Genomic DNA, 23,621 nt, shown 5'->3' with positions numbered 1-23,621 from the left:
TTTCTGTTCGCCTCGTTTTGGATTTGCTGCCCATTAGGACAACCAAAAAAACTTTCAAAAGGAGCCCCATCCCCTGTACAATCTGAAATTCCCTTTCCTGACTGTCGGCAGGTTCTTGGGCAGTTTGAGGCGGACATTCGCTGTTAGCTGAAGTCCACATTTTGTGAGGATTGTATTGTGACTCGGTGGTTAGCACTGCTGCCTCTCAGCACCAGGGACCTGGGTTTAATTCCAGCCTCTGGTGACTGACTGACTGTCTGGAGTTTGCACATTCTCCTTGTGTCTGCGTGAGTTTCCTCCCACAATCCAAAGATGTGCAGTTTGATGGATTGTCCATGCTAAATTGCTCATTGTGTCCAGGGATGTTCACGCAGGGTTATAAGATAGGGGGTGGGTCTGGGTGGGTGCTCTTCAGAGGGTCAGTGTGCACTCGATGGGCTGAATAGCCTGCTTCTGCACTGTAGAGATTCCCTGAATAATCAGCAGGGCCTGGTCTGGGTGTTCTCTTCATTCTCCCTCTTCCTTTCTCGTTCCCCTGGCTCCAACCCCACACCATCACTTGCTTGACTTGGGAAGGTGCTGCGGTGGAACAGAGGCCAGTAGAGAAACCATCCCAGTTGCAGTCACATTCAGGTGATCCCAAATACATGGCTATGGCATGTGCTTCCTCAGGACAGCCATTCCTGAGCAGCACTCTGTCGCTCTCGTTCTCTGTCTCCCCCCCAATCTCTACCAGTGGTACTCCCGTGTGTTGTTGTATTCTGTCACTGATAGATCCTGTGCTTGTTGTAAGTGTTGGGCTATTTCTGGTTTCATGAATGCAGCTCGGGCTGTGCAATCAATGTTCCACAATCATAGCGAACGATGAGTTGATTACTATACCTAATATGTTTATGTGTCCCTACCTGTTCAATTCCCCTACTTCCTGTGGCACACATTACATTTAATTTTCTCAGTGGGGAATCTGCTGCTGAGCAATCTTATAATTCCTAATTTTCCTCACTCGTGCATTGAGAAGAGTATATCCTTTTCCAAATTACAATCCAGCCCTGATGGTATAACTGTGAAATTACTGTTGCAGATGAATTGCAGCAGATTACGCTGTCAGCTCGATTTTATACATTGAAAATTCCACAGCTCCTCGGTGCGTGCAAATTGAGTTTTATTTCTGCAATGCTGGTCAGTCAGCAGGTGAAATATGTTAATGTTGAGTTTGAGGTCTGGGAAGTGGACAATTGGTATTACTGAGCCAGCACTCTGAACAAACTTTGTCTCTGAATATCTTTAACGATTGAAGCTGTACGTTTTAGCATGGGATGCACTTTTAGGGGTGTAAGTATCACTGGCAAGGCATACATTCATTATAAACAAAAACAAATCGCTGGAAAAGCTCAGCAAATCCAGGAGCATCTGTGGAGAGAAATCAGAGGCAACGTTCTAGGTCGAATGGCTGTTCTTCAGTATTCCAGCATTTATTATCCTTGAAGATATATCGTGGGCTGTTTTGGGAATCACAGTAGATTAGATTAGATTACTTACAGTGTGGAAACAGGCCCTTCAGCCCAACAAGTCCACACCGACCCGCCGAAGCGCAACCCACCCATACCCCTACCTTTACCCCTTCATCTATCACTACGGGCAATTTAGCATGGCCAATTCACCTGACCCGTACATCTTTGGACTGTGGGAGGAAACCGGAGCACCCGGAGGAAACCCACGCAGACACAGGGAGAATGTGCAAACTCCACACAGTCAGTCACCTGAGGTGGGAATTGAACCCGGGTTTCTGGCGCTGTGAGGCAGCAGTGCTAACCACTGTGCCACCGTACCGTCCACTGTGCCACCTGTGCCGTAGTATGTGTAGTGAAGGCATTTCCACAATTCAGTTGGGAAGGAGTTTGGTTTCCAGGATTTTGACCTGATAACGGCAAGCTATTGACAAGGTGGAATACTGAGAGACTTTGAAGGGAACTGGGGGGGGAGATTGGTGGTCAGATAAAAACAAAGTACAGTGTCAATCTAAAATACAAGCCAAGTGCTGGAGAAACTCAGCAGCTCTGATAGCATTTGCAGGCAGAGCGACCAAGTTAAAGTTTTGTGTTCTGGAGTAATATCGGACTCAAAACCTTAACTCTCTTTTTCTCTCTCTCACGCAGAATCTGTTTGATTTTGGAGGTGAGTGCTGGTCTGTACCTGTTGGCCCCCTCCTCCTCCAAGGAGATACAGTTACCAGTTTGGTCAGTCCTTTCAAATAGTAGTCTGTGCACTCTGCATCCCGGTGGTTTTGTGGAGGCAGTGAATGAGGTTTTAACTTCCTGGGCCTGACTGGGCTTCTTGGGAGTCTTTCTACACCCAGTGTTGTAGAATCATACAGCACGGAAACATACCCTTCAGTCCACATGCCGTCCGTGCTCCCAAACTAAACTAGTCCCACCTGCCTGCGCTTGGCCCATATCCCTCCAAATCTATCTTACTCATGAACGTTTCCAAATGTCTTTTAAATGTAACTGTACCCTCTTCTGCCACTTCCTCTGGAAGTTCATTCCGCACAAGAACCACACTCTGTATAAAAAGGTTGCTTCTTTTTAAAATCTTTCTCCTCCCACTTCAATGTGCCCTCCAGTTCTGTACTACCCCACCCTAAGGAAAAGACCCTCGTCATTCACCTCATCTGCACATCCCTCGTGATTTTATAAACCTCAGTAAGGTAACCTCTCAACCTCTAGTGAAAAAAGCTCCCCCCCCAGCCTTTCCAGTCTGTATTTATATCTCAAATTCTCTATACCCTGCAACGTCCTGAACTCCCTCCAGTTTAATGGTACCCTTCATATAACAGGACGACTAGGACTGCAGATGCTGGAGATCAGAGCTGAAAATGTGTTGCTGGAAAAGCGCAGCAGGTCAGGCAGCATCGAAGGAGCAGGAAATCCAACGTTTCGGGCATAAGCGTGAAGAAGGGCTTGTGCCCGAAACGTTGATTCTCCTGCTCCTTCGATGCTGCCTGACCTGCTGCGCTCGACTAAAACTGCACTCAGTACTTCAGAAGAGGCCTCACCAACATCCTGTACAACTTCAACATGATGTCCCAACTCCTACAATCAAAATGTCTGAACAATGACCTTTTTTCCCTTCTTAACTACCTTGTCTGCATGTGATGCAAATTCCAAAGAATTATGTATCTGAACCCTGAGGGGGCTTCTGCAACTCTACCCAGGGCCCGTCCATTAATTGAATAATATTATATACCTGCACTCATCCAAACTTCAAACATGTGTCAGGACAAAATCATGTTTCCTCAGTTCCAACTGCTGTGGCAACAAAAAATGTATTTAAGCACATGCAATTGTTAGTTTGTCCCCGGGGTGTGTTGGTTTGTGTCTAGATGTTTCGTCACCTTGCGAGGTAACATCATCAGTGCTCCTTCTGATGAAGTGTTGCTTCACTCCTCTGCTCATGATTTATCTGACCCGGTCTGTTATGGTGGGTTGTGTCGTTTCGGGTCATGCTCCGCAGTGCCTTGTATATAGGATCCATATCTATGTGTCTGTGGATAGTGTCAGGTTGAGAAGCAGGCCTCGAGAAATTCCAGTGCGTGTCTTTGGTTAGCTTGTCCCACGATGGTTATATTATCCATGTCAAATCGATAGTCCTCCTTGTCCCAGTGTATGGAGATGAGAGAGAATTAGTCGTGTCGTTTTACTGCCAGGTGATGTTCGTGTATTCCAGTATCTAGTCTCCTTCCGGTCTATCTGCTGAGTGTTTCTGGCAGTCACTGCATGGGATTCTGTAAATAGTGTTGGTTCTATACGTTACAGGCATGGGGTCTTTCGTCCCTGACAGCAGTTGCTACAGTGTTGTTGTGAGTTTAAGTGAATATTGTACAGTGGAGATAAGGATAATGATGGAAGGTTAAGTTTTCCTTCTGTCGCACACCTGAGCACGAATCTCTTCTGTTCCTTCCCCTGATGTGTATTAGGAAGGATTTACAAGTTGATGGTCAACCTGTTTAACCATGATATGACCACCGCTTCCTTGACCAAGTCCTGGACTGTGATTTGAAACTAGAACTGGTTCAGATGCGCGCGCACAGGACCCACTGTACCATGGGAACTCTCTCTGTACTTATGCTTTGTATTGCATTTTGTGTTGCACATGTAAAATTGTGCAATGGGGGATATGGGCGTCAGGATCTAATTAGTGTTTGGAGCCTGTTACACTTTCGCTAGCTCAGAGTAATCATTTCATGCCATTCCCCATTAAAATACTTAAAGAAATATATTTCCTCTATACTTTTGAAAAGCTATCATTGATTGTGCTTCCATCTGTGTTTCTAACAATCCTTTTAAAAAGAATGAATCACCTACAATTGAACATTTTAATCTCCTATTTACTGACTCAGTGACCAGAGAAAATATTTCTGCCTGTTGCCTGTTTCTCTCTCAATGAAACTGATTATAATTCCACTCAAATGAAAAGACAGCCATTTTTCAGTCTGTCCAATGGCACTTCCTGTAAAATTAGTCAAATCCTGAGGTGAAAATTTCTATAAATTGCTGATCTTTGTAGGCTGTTGAGGTAAATGTGAACTGGTGAATCAATTGATCACACTCTAAAGGACTGGCCCAATCACTCGTGGCTCAATTAGCAGTGTGGCATCTCTGTAATGCACATGTAATCTATCTGACACACTCTATACCGCATTGAGGGAGCACTGCGTTGTCAGAATCACCATTATTTGCTGAGATGTTAAACCAAGTCTCCTTTTTTCAGGTGATTGTAAAGGCTAGCATTCCAAGAAACAACAATTTTCTTTTGAGTGTCTGGGCCATATTGATCTCTTAGTGCCTAAAGTGGCAGATTACCTTGTCCTTTATCACATTGCTGTTTGTGAGAGCTTGCTGACTGGAAGTTGGGTGTCTCCTTCATTAAGAGATTACCCCTGTTTCAAGTGCTTCTGTTTGGGGTGCAAGTGGTGTTATGAAAAGCTGGGTAGAAAAGCAAGTCTTTCCCCCTCGATAGAATTTGAGCTCAGCTTAGTTAGGTGGATGCAGTGACGTCAACAATGCAGGTTCAATTCCTGCACTCGCAGAGGTTACCATGTGGGGTCCTGTCTTCTCAACCTCATCCCTCAGCTGAGGCATGGGAACCCTCAGGTTAAACTCACCACCAGCCATCTCACTGTAACAAGAGAGCAGGACTATGGTCTGCTTAGGCCATGGTGATTTAACCAAGATACTTTCTAATCCACCTGTTTGGAGATGCTATTACACACCTGTGGAGCAGATGGGATCTGAACTTAGAGACAAAATAAAACTGCAGCTGCTGGAACCCAAGGTTGACTAACAGCAAGTCTGCTGTGTTCTCCCAGGGATCTGACCGAAGGCCTCCTGATCCAGAGCTACATAGCCACTGCACGATGAGAATCCCCAACCATTTTTTAATCCTGTGTGCAAATTATTCTAGAGCCAATCTTAGAGTCAGTCTGAGCAGATGATTATTTTGAAGTGAGAAGGTTTTCTGTACTCAGGGAATGTAAAACAGCGTGGGGCTGGAGCGTCTGAGATGAATTTGGAAGGTCTGGAATATGGAGGGCTTGCTTACAGATGGTGCCATCAAGACTTGGCCTGACTTTACAGTCTTATAAAGTATCGACTTGATGTATGTTTATACATTGGTCTTTGGGATTTTCTGAATCTGTTTTAAAGTATGTCAGAGGTGTAGCAGAGACTGGTCACAGAGCTGAAGATTATCAGGAGAGGAGAGTGTGAAATAGAAGGGTTTAAGCAAACAAAATCCCAACAGGGGAATTGCAGGAAGATTGTGAAAGACACCAAGGGATATGTGGATAGTGTGGGGAAAGACCAATGAGGTAGAAACATTGAAAACAGGAACTGAAGTAGGCTATTCAGCCCTTCAAACCTCCCATAAGAAATAGGAACCAGAGTAGGCTACTGGGTCCCTAGAGCCTGCTGCACCATTCCTCAAGGTAAAAACAAGGACTGCAGATGCTGGAAACCTGACTCTGGATTAGAGTGGTGCTGGAAAAGCACAGCAGGTCAGGCAGATTTCGAGGAGCAGGAAAATCGACGTTTCGGGCAAAAGCCCTTCATCAGGCAACATTCCTCATCTCTGCTTTACGACATAACCCTTTCTGATCAAGAATCTCTCTGTCTCAACCTTAAATATACACAAGAGCTCTGCCCCCACAGCTCTTTGTGGTAAGGTGTTTCAAAGACCCTGAACCCACAGAATATTTTTCTCCTCATCTCAGTGCACAATTGGCAGCCCTGGGTACTGAGACTATACCCTGGGTTCTCAGCATTTTATAATTTATAGAAAAGATTTGGATGTGAATATTGGAAGTATGGCTCGTAAGTTTGCAGATGATAGGTGGTGTAGTGGACAGTAAAGAAGGTAAGCACCAGAGTACTACGGGACCTTGATCAGATGGAATTTCAGTTCCATAAATGTGAGGTGTTGCATTTTGGTAAGACAAACCAAGTCCGGACTTACACGGTTAATAGAAGGGGAGTGTTGGCCAGAAAGGACCATGAGGTGTAGGTGAATAGTTCCTTGAAGGTTACTAACTTCTGAGAAAAAGAAATGGAAATGGTATCGCCCACCTTCACAGACCAAGACACATACATAGAAAGCAGGACAGAACGCCAGCGCTTCATCGGAGACTCACTGAAGATGTCACCTAGCATGGTGATGAAACGTCTGAAAACAAACCTGTCAGCTCAGCGAGTGAACTTACAAACTAGGATCACTGAGCTGTAAAGACCAGGCAAGTTTTGCATTCCATAGCCTGAGAAAGACAGAACTGGAGGAAAGAGGAGATAGTCATAGCGTGAAAACACACCCTTCGGTCCAACTCTTCCATGCTGACCAGATACCCTGAATTAATCTGGTCCCATTTGGCCCATATCCCTCTAAACCCTTCCTATTCATATAGCCATCCAGATGCTTTTTAAATGTTGTAATTTTACCAGCCTCCATCACTTTCTCTGGCAGCCCATTCCATTCTCTGTGTGAAAACGTTGCCTCTTAGGTTCCTTTTAAATCTTTCCTCTCTCACCTTAAACCTATGCTACCTAGATGTCCCACTGCCTCTCAAGGTCATGCTCATTTGGTGTGGACTGGGGAGTGGGAAGAATAGGGAATAATACAGGACTGAAGAGAGCTTTTAGCTCATTCAGTCTGCACAGACAAAAAAATCAACAGTCGTCAAACTTTCCAGCACTTAGTCATAGGGATGTACAGCACAGAAACAGACCCTTCAGTCCAGCTTGTCCATGCCGATCAGATATCCTAAATTAATCTTGTCCCATTTGCCAGTACTTGGCCCATATCCCTCCAAATCCTTCCTATTCATATACCCACCCAGATGCCTTTTAAATGTTGTAACTGTACCAGCCTCCACCACATCCTCTGGCAGCTCATTCCTTACACGCACCATCCTCTGTGAAAAGTTTGCCCTTTAGGTCTCTTTTAAATCTTTCCCGTCTCACCTTAAACCTAGTTCTGGACTGCCCAACGTCAGGGAAAAGACCTTTTCTGTTTATCTTCTCCGTGCCCCTCGTGATTTTATAAACCTCGATAAGGTCACCTGTCAGTCTCGGATACTCCAGGGAAACAGCCCCAGCTTATCCAGCCTCTCCCGAGAGCACAAACCCTCCTCACAACCTTGAAGAGATTTATAGAACTGCACTTCCATAGACAGAGACAAAATATATGAATGAAATAAAAACCAAGTGCTGGAGAACCTCAGCTGGTCTGGCAGCATTTGTGGAACACTTGGTTAGAAAGGGTTCAATGTTAACTTTGTGTCTCTTCCCACAGATACTGCCAGACCTGCTGAGTTTCTCCAGCATTCTCTGCTTTTCGCAGCAGACTTCCAGTGTCTGCCGTTTGTTGTTTTATTTAAGAATGAAATGTTTGCTGTAGACGAGACAGCGAGCAAGTTTTAGTCACTGATGGGAAGATGATAGTTTCCTCCAGGAATCCAGAACGTCAAAACAAAGAAGCTGCCTCAAAATCTACCACAACTGAATCTAATTGTTTACTGCTTTCTCTGAGCTAACAGCTCATTAAAGCCTTGTGCTAAATCTTGTTCTGTATTAATTCTACATCTCCCGCTGCTTCAGTTAATTTATTGGAGGACCAGTAAAACCATCAGTTATCATTCTCTCAGGCTCCGAAGATCCCACCTGTTTCTACTGCGTGCAGTAGACGCAGCATGCAGTAATCTCTGAGTGCACTCTGATCATTTCATGTTTTTAAACCCTTTCTCCCACATCCTCCGATGGTCTCTTCTCCTCCAGAAAGAGGGAACAGCATCCACCAACTCTCATCACTGACAGAAATTGAGCAGGGAAAGCATTGAACTTAGCTGTGCTGCCTCAGTGGGTGAGCACTGCTGCCAGGGTTCAATTCCAGCCTCCAGTGATGGTCTATGTGGGTTTCCTCTGGCTGTTCCAGTTTTCACCCACAGTCCAAAGATGTGCGGGTTAGGTGAATTGGCTATGCTAAATTCCCATAGTGTTTTGGAATGTGTAGGTTATGTGCATCAGTCAGGGGCAAATATAGGATAGGGAATGGGTCTGGGTGGGTTATTCTTCAGTGGGTCAGTGTGGACTTGTTGAGCCAAACGGCCTGTCCCATATCCTAGGGATTCTGTAATAGAGTCCAGTAGTCAGGTGATAGTCACTGTCACGGTGCCTTTTCTTTCTATAATATTAATTAAAATAGGAGTGTTCCCAGTGAAACCAGCATTTGCTGCTAAACTTGGTGAAGGTGCTGCCTAGTTGAACCACTGCAGTCCCTGTGCTGTAGGTGGATGCACAATGCTGTTAGAGAGGGAATGCCAGGTCTTGACCCAGTGCCAATAAAGGAATGGCACTATAATTTCCAAGTCAGGATGGTGAGTGGCTTGGAGGGGAACTTGCAGGGAGTGGTGTTCCCATGTATCTGCTGCTCTTGTCCTTCTAGACAGTTGAGGTTTCAGGTTTGGAAGGGGCTTTTTGATTTATTGTCACTTGTACCTAAAGTACACATTTGGACACTGACTCCTTAAGTATCTGAGGAGTTGTGAATGGTGCTGAGCCTGCCCACTTCTGACCTTATGGGAAGGTCATTGATGAAGCAGCTGAAGATGGTTGGATCTAGGATACTAACCTGAGGAACTCCTGCAGAGACGTCCTGGAGCGGAGATGACTGACAGAATATAGAACAGCAGAGGACTGGGCCACTCCACCCATGATGCTGTGCTGAACACGATATCTGATTAAACGAATCCCTTTTCTCTGCTCTTGATCCATATCCCTCCATTCCTTGCTTATTCATGTGCTTATCGAAAAGCTCCTTAAGCACTCCTATCATTTCTGCCTCCACCATCACCCCTGGCAGCGCTTTCCAGACTCCTACCACTGAGTAAAAAGCTTGCCCCTCACATCTCCTTTGAACCTTTTCCCCAATAGACATTTCATCTGTGGGAAAGTGACTAATTATCCACCCTATCTGTGCATCTCATCATTTAATAGACTTCTATCAAGTCTCCCCTCAACCTCTGCCACTCCAGAGAAAAAAGTGTGTTTTTCTAACCTCTCCTTATAACTCTTGCCCTCTAATCCAGGCAGCAACCCACCCAGACCCATTCCCTATCCTACATTTGCCCCTGACTGATGCACCTAACCTACACATTCCAAACCCTCTTCTGTACCAAAGCCTCCACATCCTTCCTGCAATGTGATGACCAGAATTCAACACAATACTTTGTGACGTCCGACGACCACAACCATCTTCCTCTTTGCAGGTGTAGAGCTCTTCGATGCCACACTCTTATAAGAGTCATAGAGATGTACAGCATGGAAACAGACCCTTCGGTCCAACCTGTCAATGCCGACCAGATGTCCCAACCCAATCTAGTCCCACCTGCCAGCACTTGGCCCATATCCCTCCAAACCCTTCCTATTCACATACCCATCCAAATGGCTTTTAAATGTTGCAACTGTACCCGCCTCCATCCTTTGGCAGCTCATTCCATACACGTACCACCCTCTGCATGAAAATGCTGCCCCTTAGGTCTCTTTTATATCTTTCCCCTCTCACCCTAAACCTATGCCCTCTAATTCTGGACTCCCTGACCCTAGTCAAAACTTACAATGGTATCAAGGGCAGTCACTCCCGCTTCCCCACCCCAAAGAACCAAAGGTGACAACACACGGATTGACCAATGATTCGGCCAGCTGCCATTCACAGCCAGAGGAAGGGGCAGTTTGAGTAGCAGGTGGTCAGTACTGCACCAAACTGGAATGAGACACGATACAGCAGCAAATCTAAATGCCAGCATCCAGATCTACCCCACCCACTTGGCCCCTTGTTAGAATCCAATTTTCCCTCCCCCAATCCCTTCTACAATTCCACATCGTTCCATTTCAATCTCACAAATCCCTTCCCCTGCATGAGCACATTTGAGCAAATCAGACAATTAATGGCACAGGCAGACATTTATTTAGTTTTAATTACTGTCGCTGTACAATTATTAATACAGCTGTTTGGGAAGCATTACACAACAGCTGCAACAGCAAAACTCAAAATGCCTGAACTTCACTGCCAAGAAACAGTAACCACTGGCTGAAATGGAGAGAGCTCCCATCCCTGGAGAGGGGAAAGGGCAAGGTTCTGAGTTGGGGGGTGGAGGTGGGGATGGAGGGGCAGGGCAAGAAGACCCTGCATTTAATGTTTGACATCCTCCCCACAGGTCCAATCCAGTTGTCCCAGAGATGTTTTGCTTGCCAATGTGCAAAGCTGGGGGCCGTGTGAGAATCCAGCAGCGCAGTGTGGAGCAGGGGGATGAGAAGGTTGGGGGGCGGGGGGAGGGGGTGGAAACAGAAACAGAGAGACAGACAGACACACACAGACAAAGGACTCAGTGTGACACAATGATCTGGAACACTGCAGGAATACCGAAGCCTTGGTCTGCTCCCTTTCCCCCCCACTCCAGAGTTGGTTATCCCGAGCTGCAGACTTCCTTGCTTCCTGGATGTCATGGAGAGCCTGGATTCCACACCAGGAATACCGAACACTGGGGCAATTACACCCTTCCCCTCCCGCTAACCACTTCCCAAAAATCACAGCCAAGGCAATGCTTGCTCTGGCCATATCTCTCACCACCTCCCCACCCTCCCTTCCCAGCCCCCAGGCTCAGGACAGTTTGTACCCCAGCCTCACCCCACGTTCCCATATCCCAGCTCCCACACCAGGCGCATTTCCCCAACAAACCAGTGTCAACACCCGGGCAGTGTCCCTTCTCCAGCGGGAAGGTGGGGAATTCAGATTTTCTTCATTTCAGCTCAGTCGCATTTCCTTCCCCTCCACCCCCTTTTGAATGGTTACAGGCAAATGCACAACATCACAACTCGAACTTTGCAACAAACTAAACAAATAAAAACCCAATGCAAGCTAGTCGGAACAGCCAGGGGATACGTGTTAGGAAACACGGCTCCCCCTTCTCCTGGTCCCCTGAGGCCCTGTCTTGGAACCAGCCCTCAGCTGGTGCGCAGCTTCTTGGCTGAGGGTTCCTCGGTTTTCTGAAGCCACATCTGCATCAGCCCCACGCTGCTCTTCTTTGGTGTCTCCACCTTCACGGTGTGCTGGCTTCCAGGGCTGGCTTCTTCCTTCTTGGGAGAGGGGTTCTGTAGCCAGTTCATCATCAGCTTACTGCTGGCTGTGGGCTTGACCTCCTGCAGGAACAGACAGAACACATCAAACACCAAACCCACGGCCGTTCCTGATACACATCTTGGGAGGTTTTACCAACTTTTGGATCTGGAGAAGCTTTTTTGCTAAAAACAAGAACACAGACTCACGCATAATGTACGAAGAGGTTGTATAGGACATTGGTGAGGCCACTTTTGGAGTAATGTGCGCTGTTCTGGTTGCCCTGCTATAAGGAGGATATTATTAAATTGAAGAGGATTCAGAAAAGACCTACCAGGACGTTGCCAGGACTGCAAGGCTTGAGATATAGGGATAGGCTGGCACATCTTTCACTGGAACGTAGGAGATTTTGAGGGGTGACCTTAGAGAGATTTATAAAATCATGAGAGCCACAGTTTAGATGGATACCAATGGTCTTTTCCCAAAGGTGAGGGATTTCAAAATTAGGGGACATATTTTTAAGGTGAAAGGAGGGAGATTTGAAAAGGATATAAGGGGTAACGTTTTTACACAGCGAGTGGTTCACGCATGGAATGAATTGCCAAAAGTAATGATGGATACAGGTACAGTTACAACATTTAAAAGACATTTTGAATAGGAAAGGTTTGGAGGGATATGGGCCAGGAGCAGGCAGGTGGGACTAGTTTAGTTTGGGGACATGGTCAGCGTGGACTAAAGGATCTGCTTCTATCCTGTATGACTCTATGGATCAGTTGGTGTCATATCCACTAGAGTGTAGAGCAATGGGTATGGGGAGTCTCAGAATACATCTTAAAGTTTAACAGGATGAGACAGGGTGAACACAAGAGGGATGCACCCATGATCGGTAGAGTCCAGAGCCATGGGGTGTCTAAGGATACATGGTTGTTTTGGACTGAGATGTGGAGAACGTTCTTCACCCAGACAGTGGGGAGGGAGCCTGTGGAATTCTCTGCCACCAAAAGTGGTTGAGGCCAAAACATTGAATGCTTCAAGAAGGAGCTTTTAGTCCTAAGAATTATATTTTTAATATAATTAAAGAGGGAGAGCAGGAACAGGGTGCTGTGTTGGATGATTGGCCATAATTAATATTAAATGGCCTCCTCCTAGTTTCTGTGTTTCTCCAACCCAACATTATTCAGTAATAGTCAACAAGTCCGATATTCCGCTCTCTGAAATTTTCGAGAATTGGGAAAGTTGGTCCTGGAGACCACCTCCTCAGTCTTACGGCAATCAGACTTTGGCAAGTTTAACATGTCGATGCTTACAAGATCTTAACACAATCATGGTTTTGTGAAAGGGAAATCAAGTTTGATAAATCTGTCAAATTCTGGAGATGGGGGTTCGAATCCCACACTGGCAGATTCTAATTCAGTATATTTGGTTTGATTTATCACTGTCACGTGTATCGCGATACAGTGCAAAAGAATTGCTTTGTTTGTTAATCGTACCTTCCACAAGCACTTCATGGTAACAGAACAGAATCCATTTGAACCCACTTCCTCAGAATACTAACCTGCGGCTCTGGATTACTCGCCCAGTAACATCACCATAACACCAAACTGTTCCGCCTCCGCCTTCGCCCCTCCCCCCACCACGGTGACCATAAATATCAATTCTTCTAAAAACCCACCTGGTCAACCCATGTCCTTCGGGGAAGGAAATCTGCCATCCTCATCTAGTCTGGACTGACATGTGACTCCACACACACAGTGGCTGATCCTTATCTGCCCTCTGAGAAATTAAGGACGGGCATTAAATAGCCAGTGGTGCTCATATTCCAAGAATGAATTTAAAAAGCACAAAGATGCAGCCTCGGGCAACTGTCTGTGTGGAGTTTGCACATTTTCCCCATGTCTGCGTGGGTTTCCTCCCACAGTCCAAAGATGTGCAGGTTAGGTGAACTGGCCATGCTAAATTGCCCATAGTGTTAGGTGCATTAATCAGAAGGAAATGGGTCTGGGTGGGTTAACTCTTCGGAGGGTCGATGTGGATTTGTTGGGCCGAAGGGCCTGTTTCCACACTGTAGGGAATCTAATCTAAAAAAAAAATGCAGTTAAGTTCCATATTTCTTCTGAGGGGCTGCATGTACTGAAATGGAGAACAAGAATGTCCTGAACAGCATACAAAAAACAATTTAACAGGGAGACAAGTAAAAGTGCACGCTAACATCTAAAAACAGCTCAAATCTATTTTCTCTGGAATTACTGCTTAATAAACCTTAATTGTGCTGCCAACTGCACTTTTGAAAAGCAATTTTAGACTGAAAGCTGGGGACATGTACTTGTCAAATAAATTAATCTCGCGGTTTAAAGTGTGCAAAAATTGTAGTTGGCTCAATTACTTATTTTTTTAAATAAAGGCTCTTTAAAGGCATAAATTAAAGGCAGTGTCCTGCAAATACATTCCTTTGTGTGGTAAATTCTTCCATTGCACTAGATGACAATGTTTTCTTTCCACGGGAAGCCGGAGGGGTAGGATATTTACCACAAGATGACGCTGTTGAGCCACGTTTTCACAATCACTGAGTCGGCAGAGAAAGAGAGAAAACACTGCAACCACCCTCCTGCTCTACAACAACAAAAAACAAGGTAGCCCCATCACATTTACCTTACTCCTGCTCTGCCAGGAAAACAATTACTGCAGCACTCACATACCTCTCCTCCTCAGCTTTTTGTACTATTGGCGGAATAAAAGATCTCACATTTACTTTTTGAATGTACGCAATAGAAACACGAGTGGGCCATTTGGCCCGTCGAGCCTGATGCGCATTTCAATCAGATCGTGGCTGTAGGGACCCTCGATTCCCCGTCAAACAAGAATTCAGCCACCTCGTGCCTTACGAATATTCAATGACCCTGTCTCTGATGCCATCTGAGCTCCAAAGCTCTCATACCAAAGAGAAAATGTCCTAACTCTGTCCTGTTCGAATCAGAGACAGAGACAGACAGACAGGGGGAGAGACAGAGAGGAGGAGAGAGAGACAGACAAGGGAGAGAGAGAGAGACAGACAGACAGGGAGAGAGAGAGAGACAGACAGACAGACAGTCTGCAGTTGAATAGTGCGTGCCATATCTGGAGAATAGGCAAGGTATTAGGATAGGCCACAAGGCTAAATCCCTTAGCACAGTGGCCCAATCGTTAGCACTGCTCCCTCACAGCACCAGGGACGTGGGTTTGATTCAATCCCAGCCTTGGCTGACTGTGTGGAGTTTGCACATTCTCCCTGTGTCTGCGTGGGTTTCCTCCTACAGTCCAAAGATGTGCGGGTTAGGTGAAAGGGCCATGGTAAAAACCCTAATCTGGGGTTACTGGGATGGTTGGTGCAGACACAATGGGCCAAATGGCCTCTTTCTGCACAGCAAGGCTTCTGATTCTTAGGAACAGTCAAGATGGTCAGGAAAATTGGGGAGTGTTGGTGGGAGATGGGGGCTATGAAAGAAAATTAAAAACACTTCAAAATTGAAATTATAAACATGCGCTTTCCACTTCTGCAAACAGTTCTAAAGTCAGAGAGATGTACAGCACGGAAACAGACCCTTCAACTCGTCCGTGCCGACTAGATATCCTAAATTCATCAAATTACATTAATCCAGTTCCATTTGCAAGTATATGGCCCATATTCCTCCAAACCCTTCCAATTCATATCCCCATCCAAATGCCTTTTAAATGTTGTAATTGTACCAACCTCCACCACTTCCTCTGGCAGCTCATTCCATACCCGTACCACCCTCTGTGTGAAAATGTTGTCCCTTAGGTCCCTTTTATACCTTTCCCTGCTCACCCTAAACCTATGCCCTCTAGTTCTGGACTCCCCCACTCCAGGGAAAAGACTTTGTCTATTTATCCTATCCATGCCCCTCATGATTTTATAAACCTCTGTAAAATCACCCCTCAGCCTCCAACACTCCAGGGAAAAAGCCCCAGCCTATTCAGCCTCTCCCTTTAGCTCAAACCCTCCAACCCTGGCAACATCCTTGTAAATCTTTTCTGAACCCTTTCAAGTTTCACAACATCTTTCCAACAGGAGGGACAGTCGTTTAATTTAATTTTTCTTCCAGTAAGAGTGTACCTTTTTAACTCCCAGTTCAATGGGTTTGATGCAGCCGAGGAAGTCATTTCTGGAATTGTTCACCACGGTGGAGACTGGGTGGAGTGCGATCCTTTCTGTCGGGTGGATCAGTTTGAGAGCTTCCATAGCTGGTACCTGCCCGTAATCCAACCACATCCTCACAGCCTCCTCTCCATCCAGAATTGCTGGCATCCTATCAGGATGAACGGTGAGAGATGTGAGGTGGGGGGGAGGTGTGTGGAAAGAGATAGAGAAAGAGAGAGAGGAGGTAGGGAGAAGAGGGGAGAGAGAGAGAGAGGGAGGGGTGAAGAGAGGGCAGGAGAAAGAGAGGGGAGAGGGAGGGGGGAGAAGACAGAGACGGGGGGGTAGAGAGAGAGGGGGGGGGGGAGAGAGGGGGAGAGAGAGAGAGAGAGAGAGAAACCAGATAAAATCCAAAATGTTGTGGTGACATCAGGAAGTGAGACAGGGAGCTGCAGGGAAGGATTTCCAGAAGCTGGGAGCCCAGTAGCTGAAAGCACAGTCGATCGAGATACAGTGAGTAAAACCAGGAGAGCATAAGCCGTCCAGAGTTTGAGGAGCTGGCTGGAGGAACGCACCGAGATCAGGAGAGATGAGGCCGTGGAGGGACGAGGGTGAGAGTCTGTCACAAAAAGTGGCTGAGGCCAAACCATTTTCAAGGAGGAGTTCGATATATCTCTGGGGGCTGAAGGGATCAAAGGCTGTGGGATGATAGTGGGAACAGGGGGCTGAGTTGGATGACCAGCCATGCTCATTGAATGGCTGAGCAGGGGAATGGCCTACTCCTGCTCCTATTTTCTAAGATGTTGTTTGACGAGGAGCCAATGCACGTCAACAAGTGTTAGAATGGTTGGAGCACAGGGCAGACTAGGATTCAAAATGAGGGCAAGAGCTCATTGCTCCAGAGAACTGACTTACCCCAAACACTAAAAGAATGTGGGACCAACTCAATCTCAAACAAAGAGAGCCAACTGAAACCTCCTCTTTTTTAATATTCTTCCATGAGGTGTGGGACACTCTGATAAAGCTAGTGACTGCAGCCAATCTCCCAAGTGCCCCTTGAACTGAGTGACCAGGCCATATTGAAGTTAATGATGGGTCTGGAGTCACATGTATGCCAGACCGAATAAGGAAATTGAAACAACCCCGGAGAGGCCAATATCCCGGTCACCGACTCATCCTTCATTCACACGTAGACAGTCCTTGACACTGAGCAGTTCCCAGAGTGAACAGGATGACTGATGCTCCTGTGTATATCTTTAGACGAGGGCTCTCTGATTGGATCAGATTAACAGCCCCGATCAGGGAACTCTCAGTCTGAGATCCACCCAGCTGATCTCATTCCAATCACTACAGACAGCAGGTTTCCTTCCTTAATGGACTTTAGTGACCTGGACAGACATCACCTTCACTGAGAGTTACCCTCCCTTTCCAGATTGATACACTAATTGAACAGAGATAAATTAATAAATAAATTGTGGGCCGCACAGTGGTTAGCACTGCTGCCTCACAGTGCCAGAGACCCAGGTTCAATTCCCACCTCAGGCAGTTGTCTGTGTGAGGTTTGCACATTCTCACTGTATCTGCGTGGGTTTCCTCCCACAGTCCAAAAATGTGCAGGTCAGGTGAATTGGCCATGCTAAATTGCCCGTAGTGTTAGGAGAAGGGGTAAATGTAGGGGAATGAATCTGGGTGGGTTGCTCTTCGGAGGGTCGGTGTAGACTTGTTGGGCCGAAGGGCCTGTTTCCACACTGTAAGTAAGTAATCTAGTCAGCAGCCCACAGGGACATCTGACCGCTGCTCCCAGAGCCTCTGAATTGCTAGTCCATCAGCACTACACCAACTGCCCAACCCAGAAGGGGATACGAGGAACAGAAGCAAGTCTGCAGGAATGGCCACCACTGGTCTTCCCAGGCCTGAGGCAGTCGGGAGGTATCCCTACCTTGAAGAAACTTCTCAACTGCTGCCAGATTTCCAGATTATTTTTCCACTTAGTGGGCCAGCAAGGACCTTTTGGTGAATGAGAATTTGAGAATCTGATTAACTAACCCTACATTAGTGATTGATATAGACAGAAGGGCATTGCCTGAGATCTTGCAGAGTCAGAGAGCAGGGAACGGCAAGGTTAGATCCTGGCCCGAGTACAGTCCCCTGGCCTGGGGCTGAGGGTACACTTGTTACTTTATGCTCTTCAACAGTACAGACACCAACAGAAAAAGGGGCTTAGTGGTTAGCACTGCTGCCTCATAGCACCAGGGTCCCAGGTTCAATTCCAGCCTCGGGCAACTGTGTGTGGAGTTTGCACATTCTCCCAGTGTCTGTGTGGGTTTCCTCCGGGTGCTCCGGTTTCCTCCCACAGTCACAAAGATGTGCAGGTTAGGTGAATTGGCCATGCTAAATTGCCCCTAGTGTTAGGTGCATTAGTCAGAGGGAAATGGGTCTGGGTGGGTTACTCTTTGGAGGGTCGGTGTGAACTGGTTGGGCCGAAGGGCCTGTTTCCACACCGCAGGGAATCTAATCTAATCAGAAACAGAGGGATGACAGAAGCCACTCACTGCCCGCTCTCCAAATCCCGTGCCATACTATCCCTTTTCCACCTGTAGTTTTGCGGGTCACACACCTGTCATGGATCCAGTCCATGGCTTTGGAAGCCTCCACCGTGATGACAGTGTAGGTGTAAAGGTCTTCGCCACCTCCAGGAGGCGCCCAGTGGTCAAAGAGCCCGGCCATAGTGAGCAGTCTGCGACCCTTCCACTCCTCCTCATCTTCCTGAAGCAATATTTACACACACACACGTTAATTCACAAGCAATGCCACTGGACCTGTGAATCTAGAATCCCACTCCAATCAGCTGGAGATATAGGCTTGAATCCCACCGTGAGGGGTGATGAAATGTGAATTCAATAAAAATAACATCTGGAACATACACAAAACAGTCCATCACTGATAAACATCTGGCTTATAAACAGCCTTTCTTATGGACAAGGTCCTGTGCAGGATTGTACCAATTTTAAAAATCCAGCATACAAATGGGTCACTATATTTACAAACAGGTATTTTATGCCATCTTGTATTGTGTTCCAACTTGACAATTCGACCGGTGTTCGCTATTTGAGGACTGACAGTAGTGATACCACATGCTGATTGTTGTGAAAGTCCATCTGGTTCACTAATGTCCTTTAGGGAGGAAGACCATTGTCACCAGTACGGAGACTAGTTTATAATTCCAAACTTTAACCAGCTGCCTTAGTGCAGTTTGAACCCTTGTCCTTAAACCTGAAGCTCTGGATTATGGAGGTAAAAACAATGGCTGCAGATGCTGGAAACCAGTTTCTGGATCAGTGGTGCTGGAAGAGCACAGCAGTTCAGGCAGCATCCAAAGTGCAGCAAAATTGACATTTCGGGCAAATGAAGGGCTTTTGCCTGGAACGTCGATTTCGCCGCGCTCTGGATTATGAGTCCAGTGACATTAGCATTCATTGAATATAAAACAGCACAACACAGTACCGGCCCTTTGGCCCAGGATGTTGTGCCGAGCATTTAACTTTGTCCTAAAACAAATCTAACCTACACACTGTGGGTGGCACGGTGGCAATATGATTAGCTCTGCTGCCTCACAGTGCCAGAGACTCAGACAACTGTCTGTGTGGAGTTTGCACATTCTCCCTGTGTCTGCATGGGTTTCCTCTGGGTGCTCCGGTTTCCTCCCACAGTCCAAAGATGTGCATGTTAGGTGAATTGGCCATGCTAAATTGTCCGTAGTGTTAGATGAAGGGGTAAATGTAGGGGAATGGGTCTGGGCGGGTCGGTGTGGACTTGTTGGGTCAAAGGGCTTGTTTCCACACTGTAAGTAAGTAATCTAAAACCCCTCAATTTACAGCCATTCATGTGCTTGCCCAGCAGTCTTACATGGGCAGCACGGTGGCACAGTGGTTAGCACTGCTGCTTCACAGCAATTCCTGACTCAGGCGACTGACTGTGTGGAGTTTGCACGTTCTCCCCGTGTTCTGCGTGAGTTTCCTCCGGGTGCTCCGGTTTCCTCCCACAGTCCAAAGATGTGCGGGTCAGGTGAATTGGCCATTCTAAATTGCCCGTAGTGTTAGGTAAAGGGGTAAATGTAGGGGTATGGGTGGGTTGCACTTCGGCGGGTCGGTGTGGACTTGTTGGGCCGAAGGGCCTGTTTCCACACTGTAAGTAATCTAATGTCCCTACTGTCTCTAACTCTAGCACCACCACCACTGGCAATGCATTCCACACACCCACCACTCTCTGCATAAAGAACCTACCTCTATCATCTCCACTAAGCCTTCCTCCAATCACCTTAAAATTATGCTCCCTCATGACAACTGTTTCTGTCCTGGGGAAAAGTCTCTGGCTATCTACTCTATCAATGCCTCTCATTACCTTGTACACCTCTATGAAGTCACCTCTCTTCCTTTTTCTCTCCAATGAGGAAAGCCCTAGCTCACTCAACCTCTCTTCATAAGACAAGCCTCCAATCCAGGCAGCATCCTGGTAAATCTCCTCTGTACCCTCTCTGAGGTATCTACATCCTTCCTATAATGAGGTGACCAGAACTGGACACAATATTCCAAGTGTGGTCTAACCAGGGTTTTATAGAGCTGCAGGAAAACCTCACAGCTCTTAAACTCAATCTGCCTGTTAATGAAAGCCAATTCCAGAACCACTTCCCCAGGTACAGGATAGAAAACATCAGGAACCACGGTTGTAAAATCCCAGCTGATTCATTAATGTCCTTTAGGAAATCTGCCATCCTAACCTGGTCTGACCTACATATGACTCCTGATGCTCGGTAACGTGGTTAACTCTTAAATGCCCTCTGAAATAGCCACGCCGCTCAGTTCAAGGGCAATTAGGGATGGACAACAAATTCTGGCCAAGTCCATATAACACAAAGGAAACAAAAGAAACACAGACTATCGGGAACTATTTCTCTGGAGCGTCGGAGGCTGAGGGGTGACCTTATCAAGGTTTATAAAATCATGAGGGGCATGGATGGGCAAAGTAGACAAGGTCTTTTCCCCAGGGTAGGGGTGTTCAAAATGAGAGGGCAGAGGTTTAGGGTGAGAGGGGAAAAGTTTGAAAGGGACCTAAGGAGCAACGTTTCACTTAGAGGGTGGTGTGGTATAGAATGAGCTGAATTGAGATGAAATGGGGGAGGCTGGTACAATTACAACATATAAAAGGCATCTGAATAGGTATATAAATAGGAAGGGTTTAGAGGGATATGGGCCAAATGCTGGCAAATGGGACTAGATTAATTTAGGATATTTGGTCAGCATGGATGATTTGGACCGAAGGATCTGTTTCCATGCTGTACATCTCTATGACTCTAAAACAGAATAACAGGTGCTCAGAAATAAAAACTGATCACCTCAAAACTGAGCCACAAAATGCTGGAGAAACTCTGTGTCTGGCAATATCTGAGGAGAGAGACGAACAGAGTTAATGTTTCAGATCTGACATGAACTTTCTTCAGAACTCAGGTCATACCAGACTCTAAACATTAACTCCGTTTCTCTCTCCACAGATGCTGCCAGACCTGCCGAGTTTCTCCAGTTTTTTTTAATTTCGGAATTCCAGCATCTGCAGTATCTTGTTTGTGTCATGCAGGTACCAAGCCCTTTTCTCTGCACCCTCTTAGAGGGACGTGAGCATTGGGAGCGAGGCCAGCATTTACTGCCCGTCCCTAACTGCCCTTCAACTGAGTGACTCGCTGGGCTATTTCAGGGGGGCAGTTGAGAGTCAACTAGATTGCTGTGGGTCTGGAGTCACATATAGGCCTGACCAGGCGAAAGCGAGGACTGCAGATGCTGGAGGTCGGAGTTTAGATCAGAGTGGTGCTGGAAAAGCACAGCAGGTCAGGCAGCATCCGAGGAGCAGGAAAATCGACATTTCGGGCAAAAGGCCTTCATCAGGAATGTGATGAAGGGCTTTTGCTTGAAATGTCAATTTTCCTGCTCCTCGGATGCTGCCTGACCTGCTGTGCTTTTCCAGCGCCACACTCGCGACTCTGATCTCCAGCATCTGCAGTCCTCACTTTCTCCCATTCTATGAGGATGCTTTATCCACCCCTTCCCATTTCTGTGTTATCGAAGTGATTCAAAATGGAAACAGTGTCCAGTGAAGACGGTGGGTAAGACAGGAGGAAGGATAAGGAGGTGAGAGAGACAGAGAGAGCACCAGAGGCAGAGGGTGGGGAAGAAACAGATGATCAGCCAGAGCTGGATCTGAAACAAGCCAAGGTGAAATGTGGATATTTACAGCTCACTGAGCACCCACTGGATCGGGAAGCAATGGTAAACTGGTAAAAGGGACACGCTGCAGTAAATACAGAACAGCACTCCCTGCTCTTTGGCATCATACTTGGGATCAGACTGGGATCAACAGTGGCCCTTCCCATCAGGTTCAATCAGCAGAACAGCTCAGGATGGAAGGCTGGAAGAGGTAGGTGGAAATATTCCCTGACACACACATTCTCAGTGAGGCTGCACAGGAGTTCAAGGGTCACAACACCAAATAGAAGCACAAGCCGTGACGAGGGAGGCGTGGGAATAAAGGTTTTTCAGACCGAGTCGTTAAGCTCTGGAAATGTGGTGGAGGCAGGTTTGGTTGAGGCATTCATGAAGGGCATGAGGCAGTTATTTGGATAGAAACAGTTTGTGGGAAATATGGAGAAAGGGCAGGAGACTGGCACGAGGTAGATTAACCCTTGCAGGATGGGCTGAATGGCCTCTTTCTGTGCTGTAACATCCGAGATTCTGAACGGCATGGCCCATTCCTTGCTCGGGAGTCACAGACCTTTTTCAAATCACTGACACCGTTAATGGTGCAGGGTCGGGGAACAACACCTGGGGGTCTCGCTTTACCAATCACCCTATGCGGTATAGACATTTTCTTTTTAAACTAAAATGCCCGACTCACAAATAATAACTCAATAAACACAACACAGTTCCACACAGACGTTGCCAAAAGTTGCTGATTACAGCTTCAGTCCAGTTTGCAACCAAAAACAAAAAGACATTTTCTAAATGTGAAAGGAAACGGTTTACGTTGTCATTAAGGCTACGAGGAGATGTCGAAACGTAACAGACCCTTGATAGATTCTGACAAAGACAATTCGATGCTGGCCTTTCCCCACTGTAGCCTGGTGACAGCTGCCTCAGGTTTAACTGCATCCCTCAGCACACATCCTGGGTCAGACTAGCTATGGGTCTGGGCAGTGTAGGAGGGAGCAGTGGTCTTTAAAGCAGTATGTTAGATTCCCTGTACTGTACACACAGACAGATAACAGTGACAACAATCTTTATTCACCATTTCCCCAACTCTTTTCTCTCTCTCTCTCTGGTTAATTAAACACATTGAGCTAATCAGGGATCTCTCTCTCACTCTCTGATTACACTCTTGGAAATAAGCGGACGGTAGAACAATCACCATCTGAACTTGGTCACATTAATCAAAGCAAAAGAACTGATTCGGTTTAAAAACTGATTGCAGGAACTCACTCAGCAAAAGTACCAATTTTTTTTAAAAGGAGGAGACAAAGAGGAATACTGTCTTTACCATTTGGTGAGGTTTGTTTGGTAGTAATGAAAGGTGGTTACAGTAAGGACTGGATTCTAAACCTTCCTTCACTCCAGCCAGCACTGGTCACCGTCTATGTGGGTGTGCTGTGCTCTGACACCACTCGGTCACTTTCATCTTTCTCCCTCCCCCTCCCAGTCCACTCAGTATCCTCTCCCTCCCCCTCCCAGCCCACTCAATATCCTCTCCCTCCCCCTCCCCTCCCAGCCCACTCAATATCCTCTCC

At 46.6% G+C, this 23,621-nt stretch overlaps 1 protein-coding gene across 5 annotated transcripts in view; it reads right to left on the bottom strand.

Moving 5' to 3' along the window:
* Positions 1-10,489: 10,489 nt before the first annotated feature.
* The window catches only part of hmces (5-hydroxymethylcytosine binding, ES cell specific), a 34,832-nt gene continuing 21,700 nt past the window's right edge, over positions 10,490-23,621 (bottom strand). For all 5 annotated transcript variants that reach the window (XM_060835343.1, XM_060835344.1, XM_060835342.1 and 2 more), the window contains exons 5-7: positions 18,411-18,559; positions 15,773-15,965; positions 10,490-11,744 (exon numbers count right to left, since the gene is read on the bottom strand). In XM_060835343.1, the coding sequence (XP_060691326.1) occupies positions 11,550-11,744; positions 15,773-15,965; positions 18,411-18,559 (537 nt within the window). In that variant the 3' untranslated portion in view covers positions 10,490-11,549. The remainder of the gene's footprint in view (positions 11,745-15,772; positions 15,966-18,410; positions 18,560-23,621) is intronic.

The sequence above is a fragment of the Hemiscyllium ocellatum genome, chromosome 14 (assembly GCF_020745735.1).
Source record: "Hemiscyllium ocellatum isolate sHemOce1 chromosome 14, sHemOce1.pat.X.cur, whole genome shotgun sequence".
Lineage (NCBI taxonomy): Eukaryota > Metazoa > Chordata > Chondrichthyes > Orectolobiformes > Hemiscylliidae > Hemiscyllium > Hemiscyllium ocellatum.
This window is presented reverse-complemented; position numbering and strand designations above follow the sequence as displayed.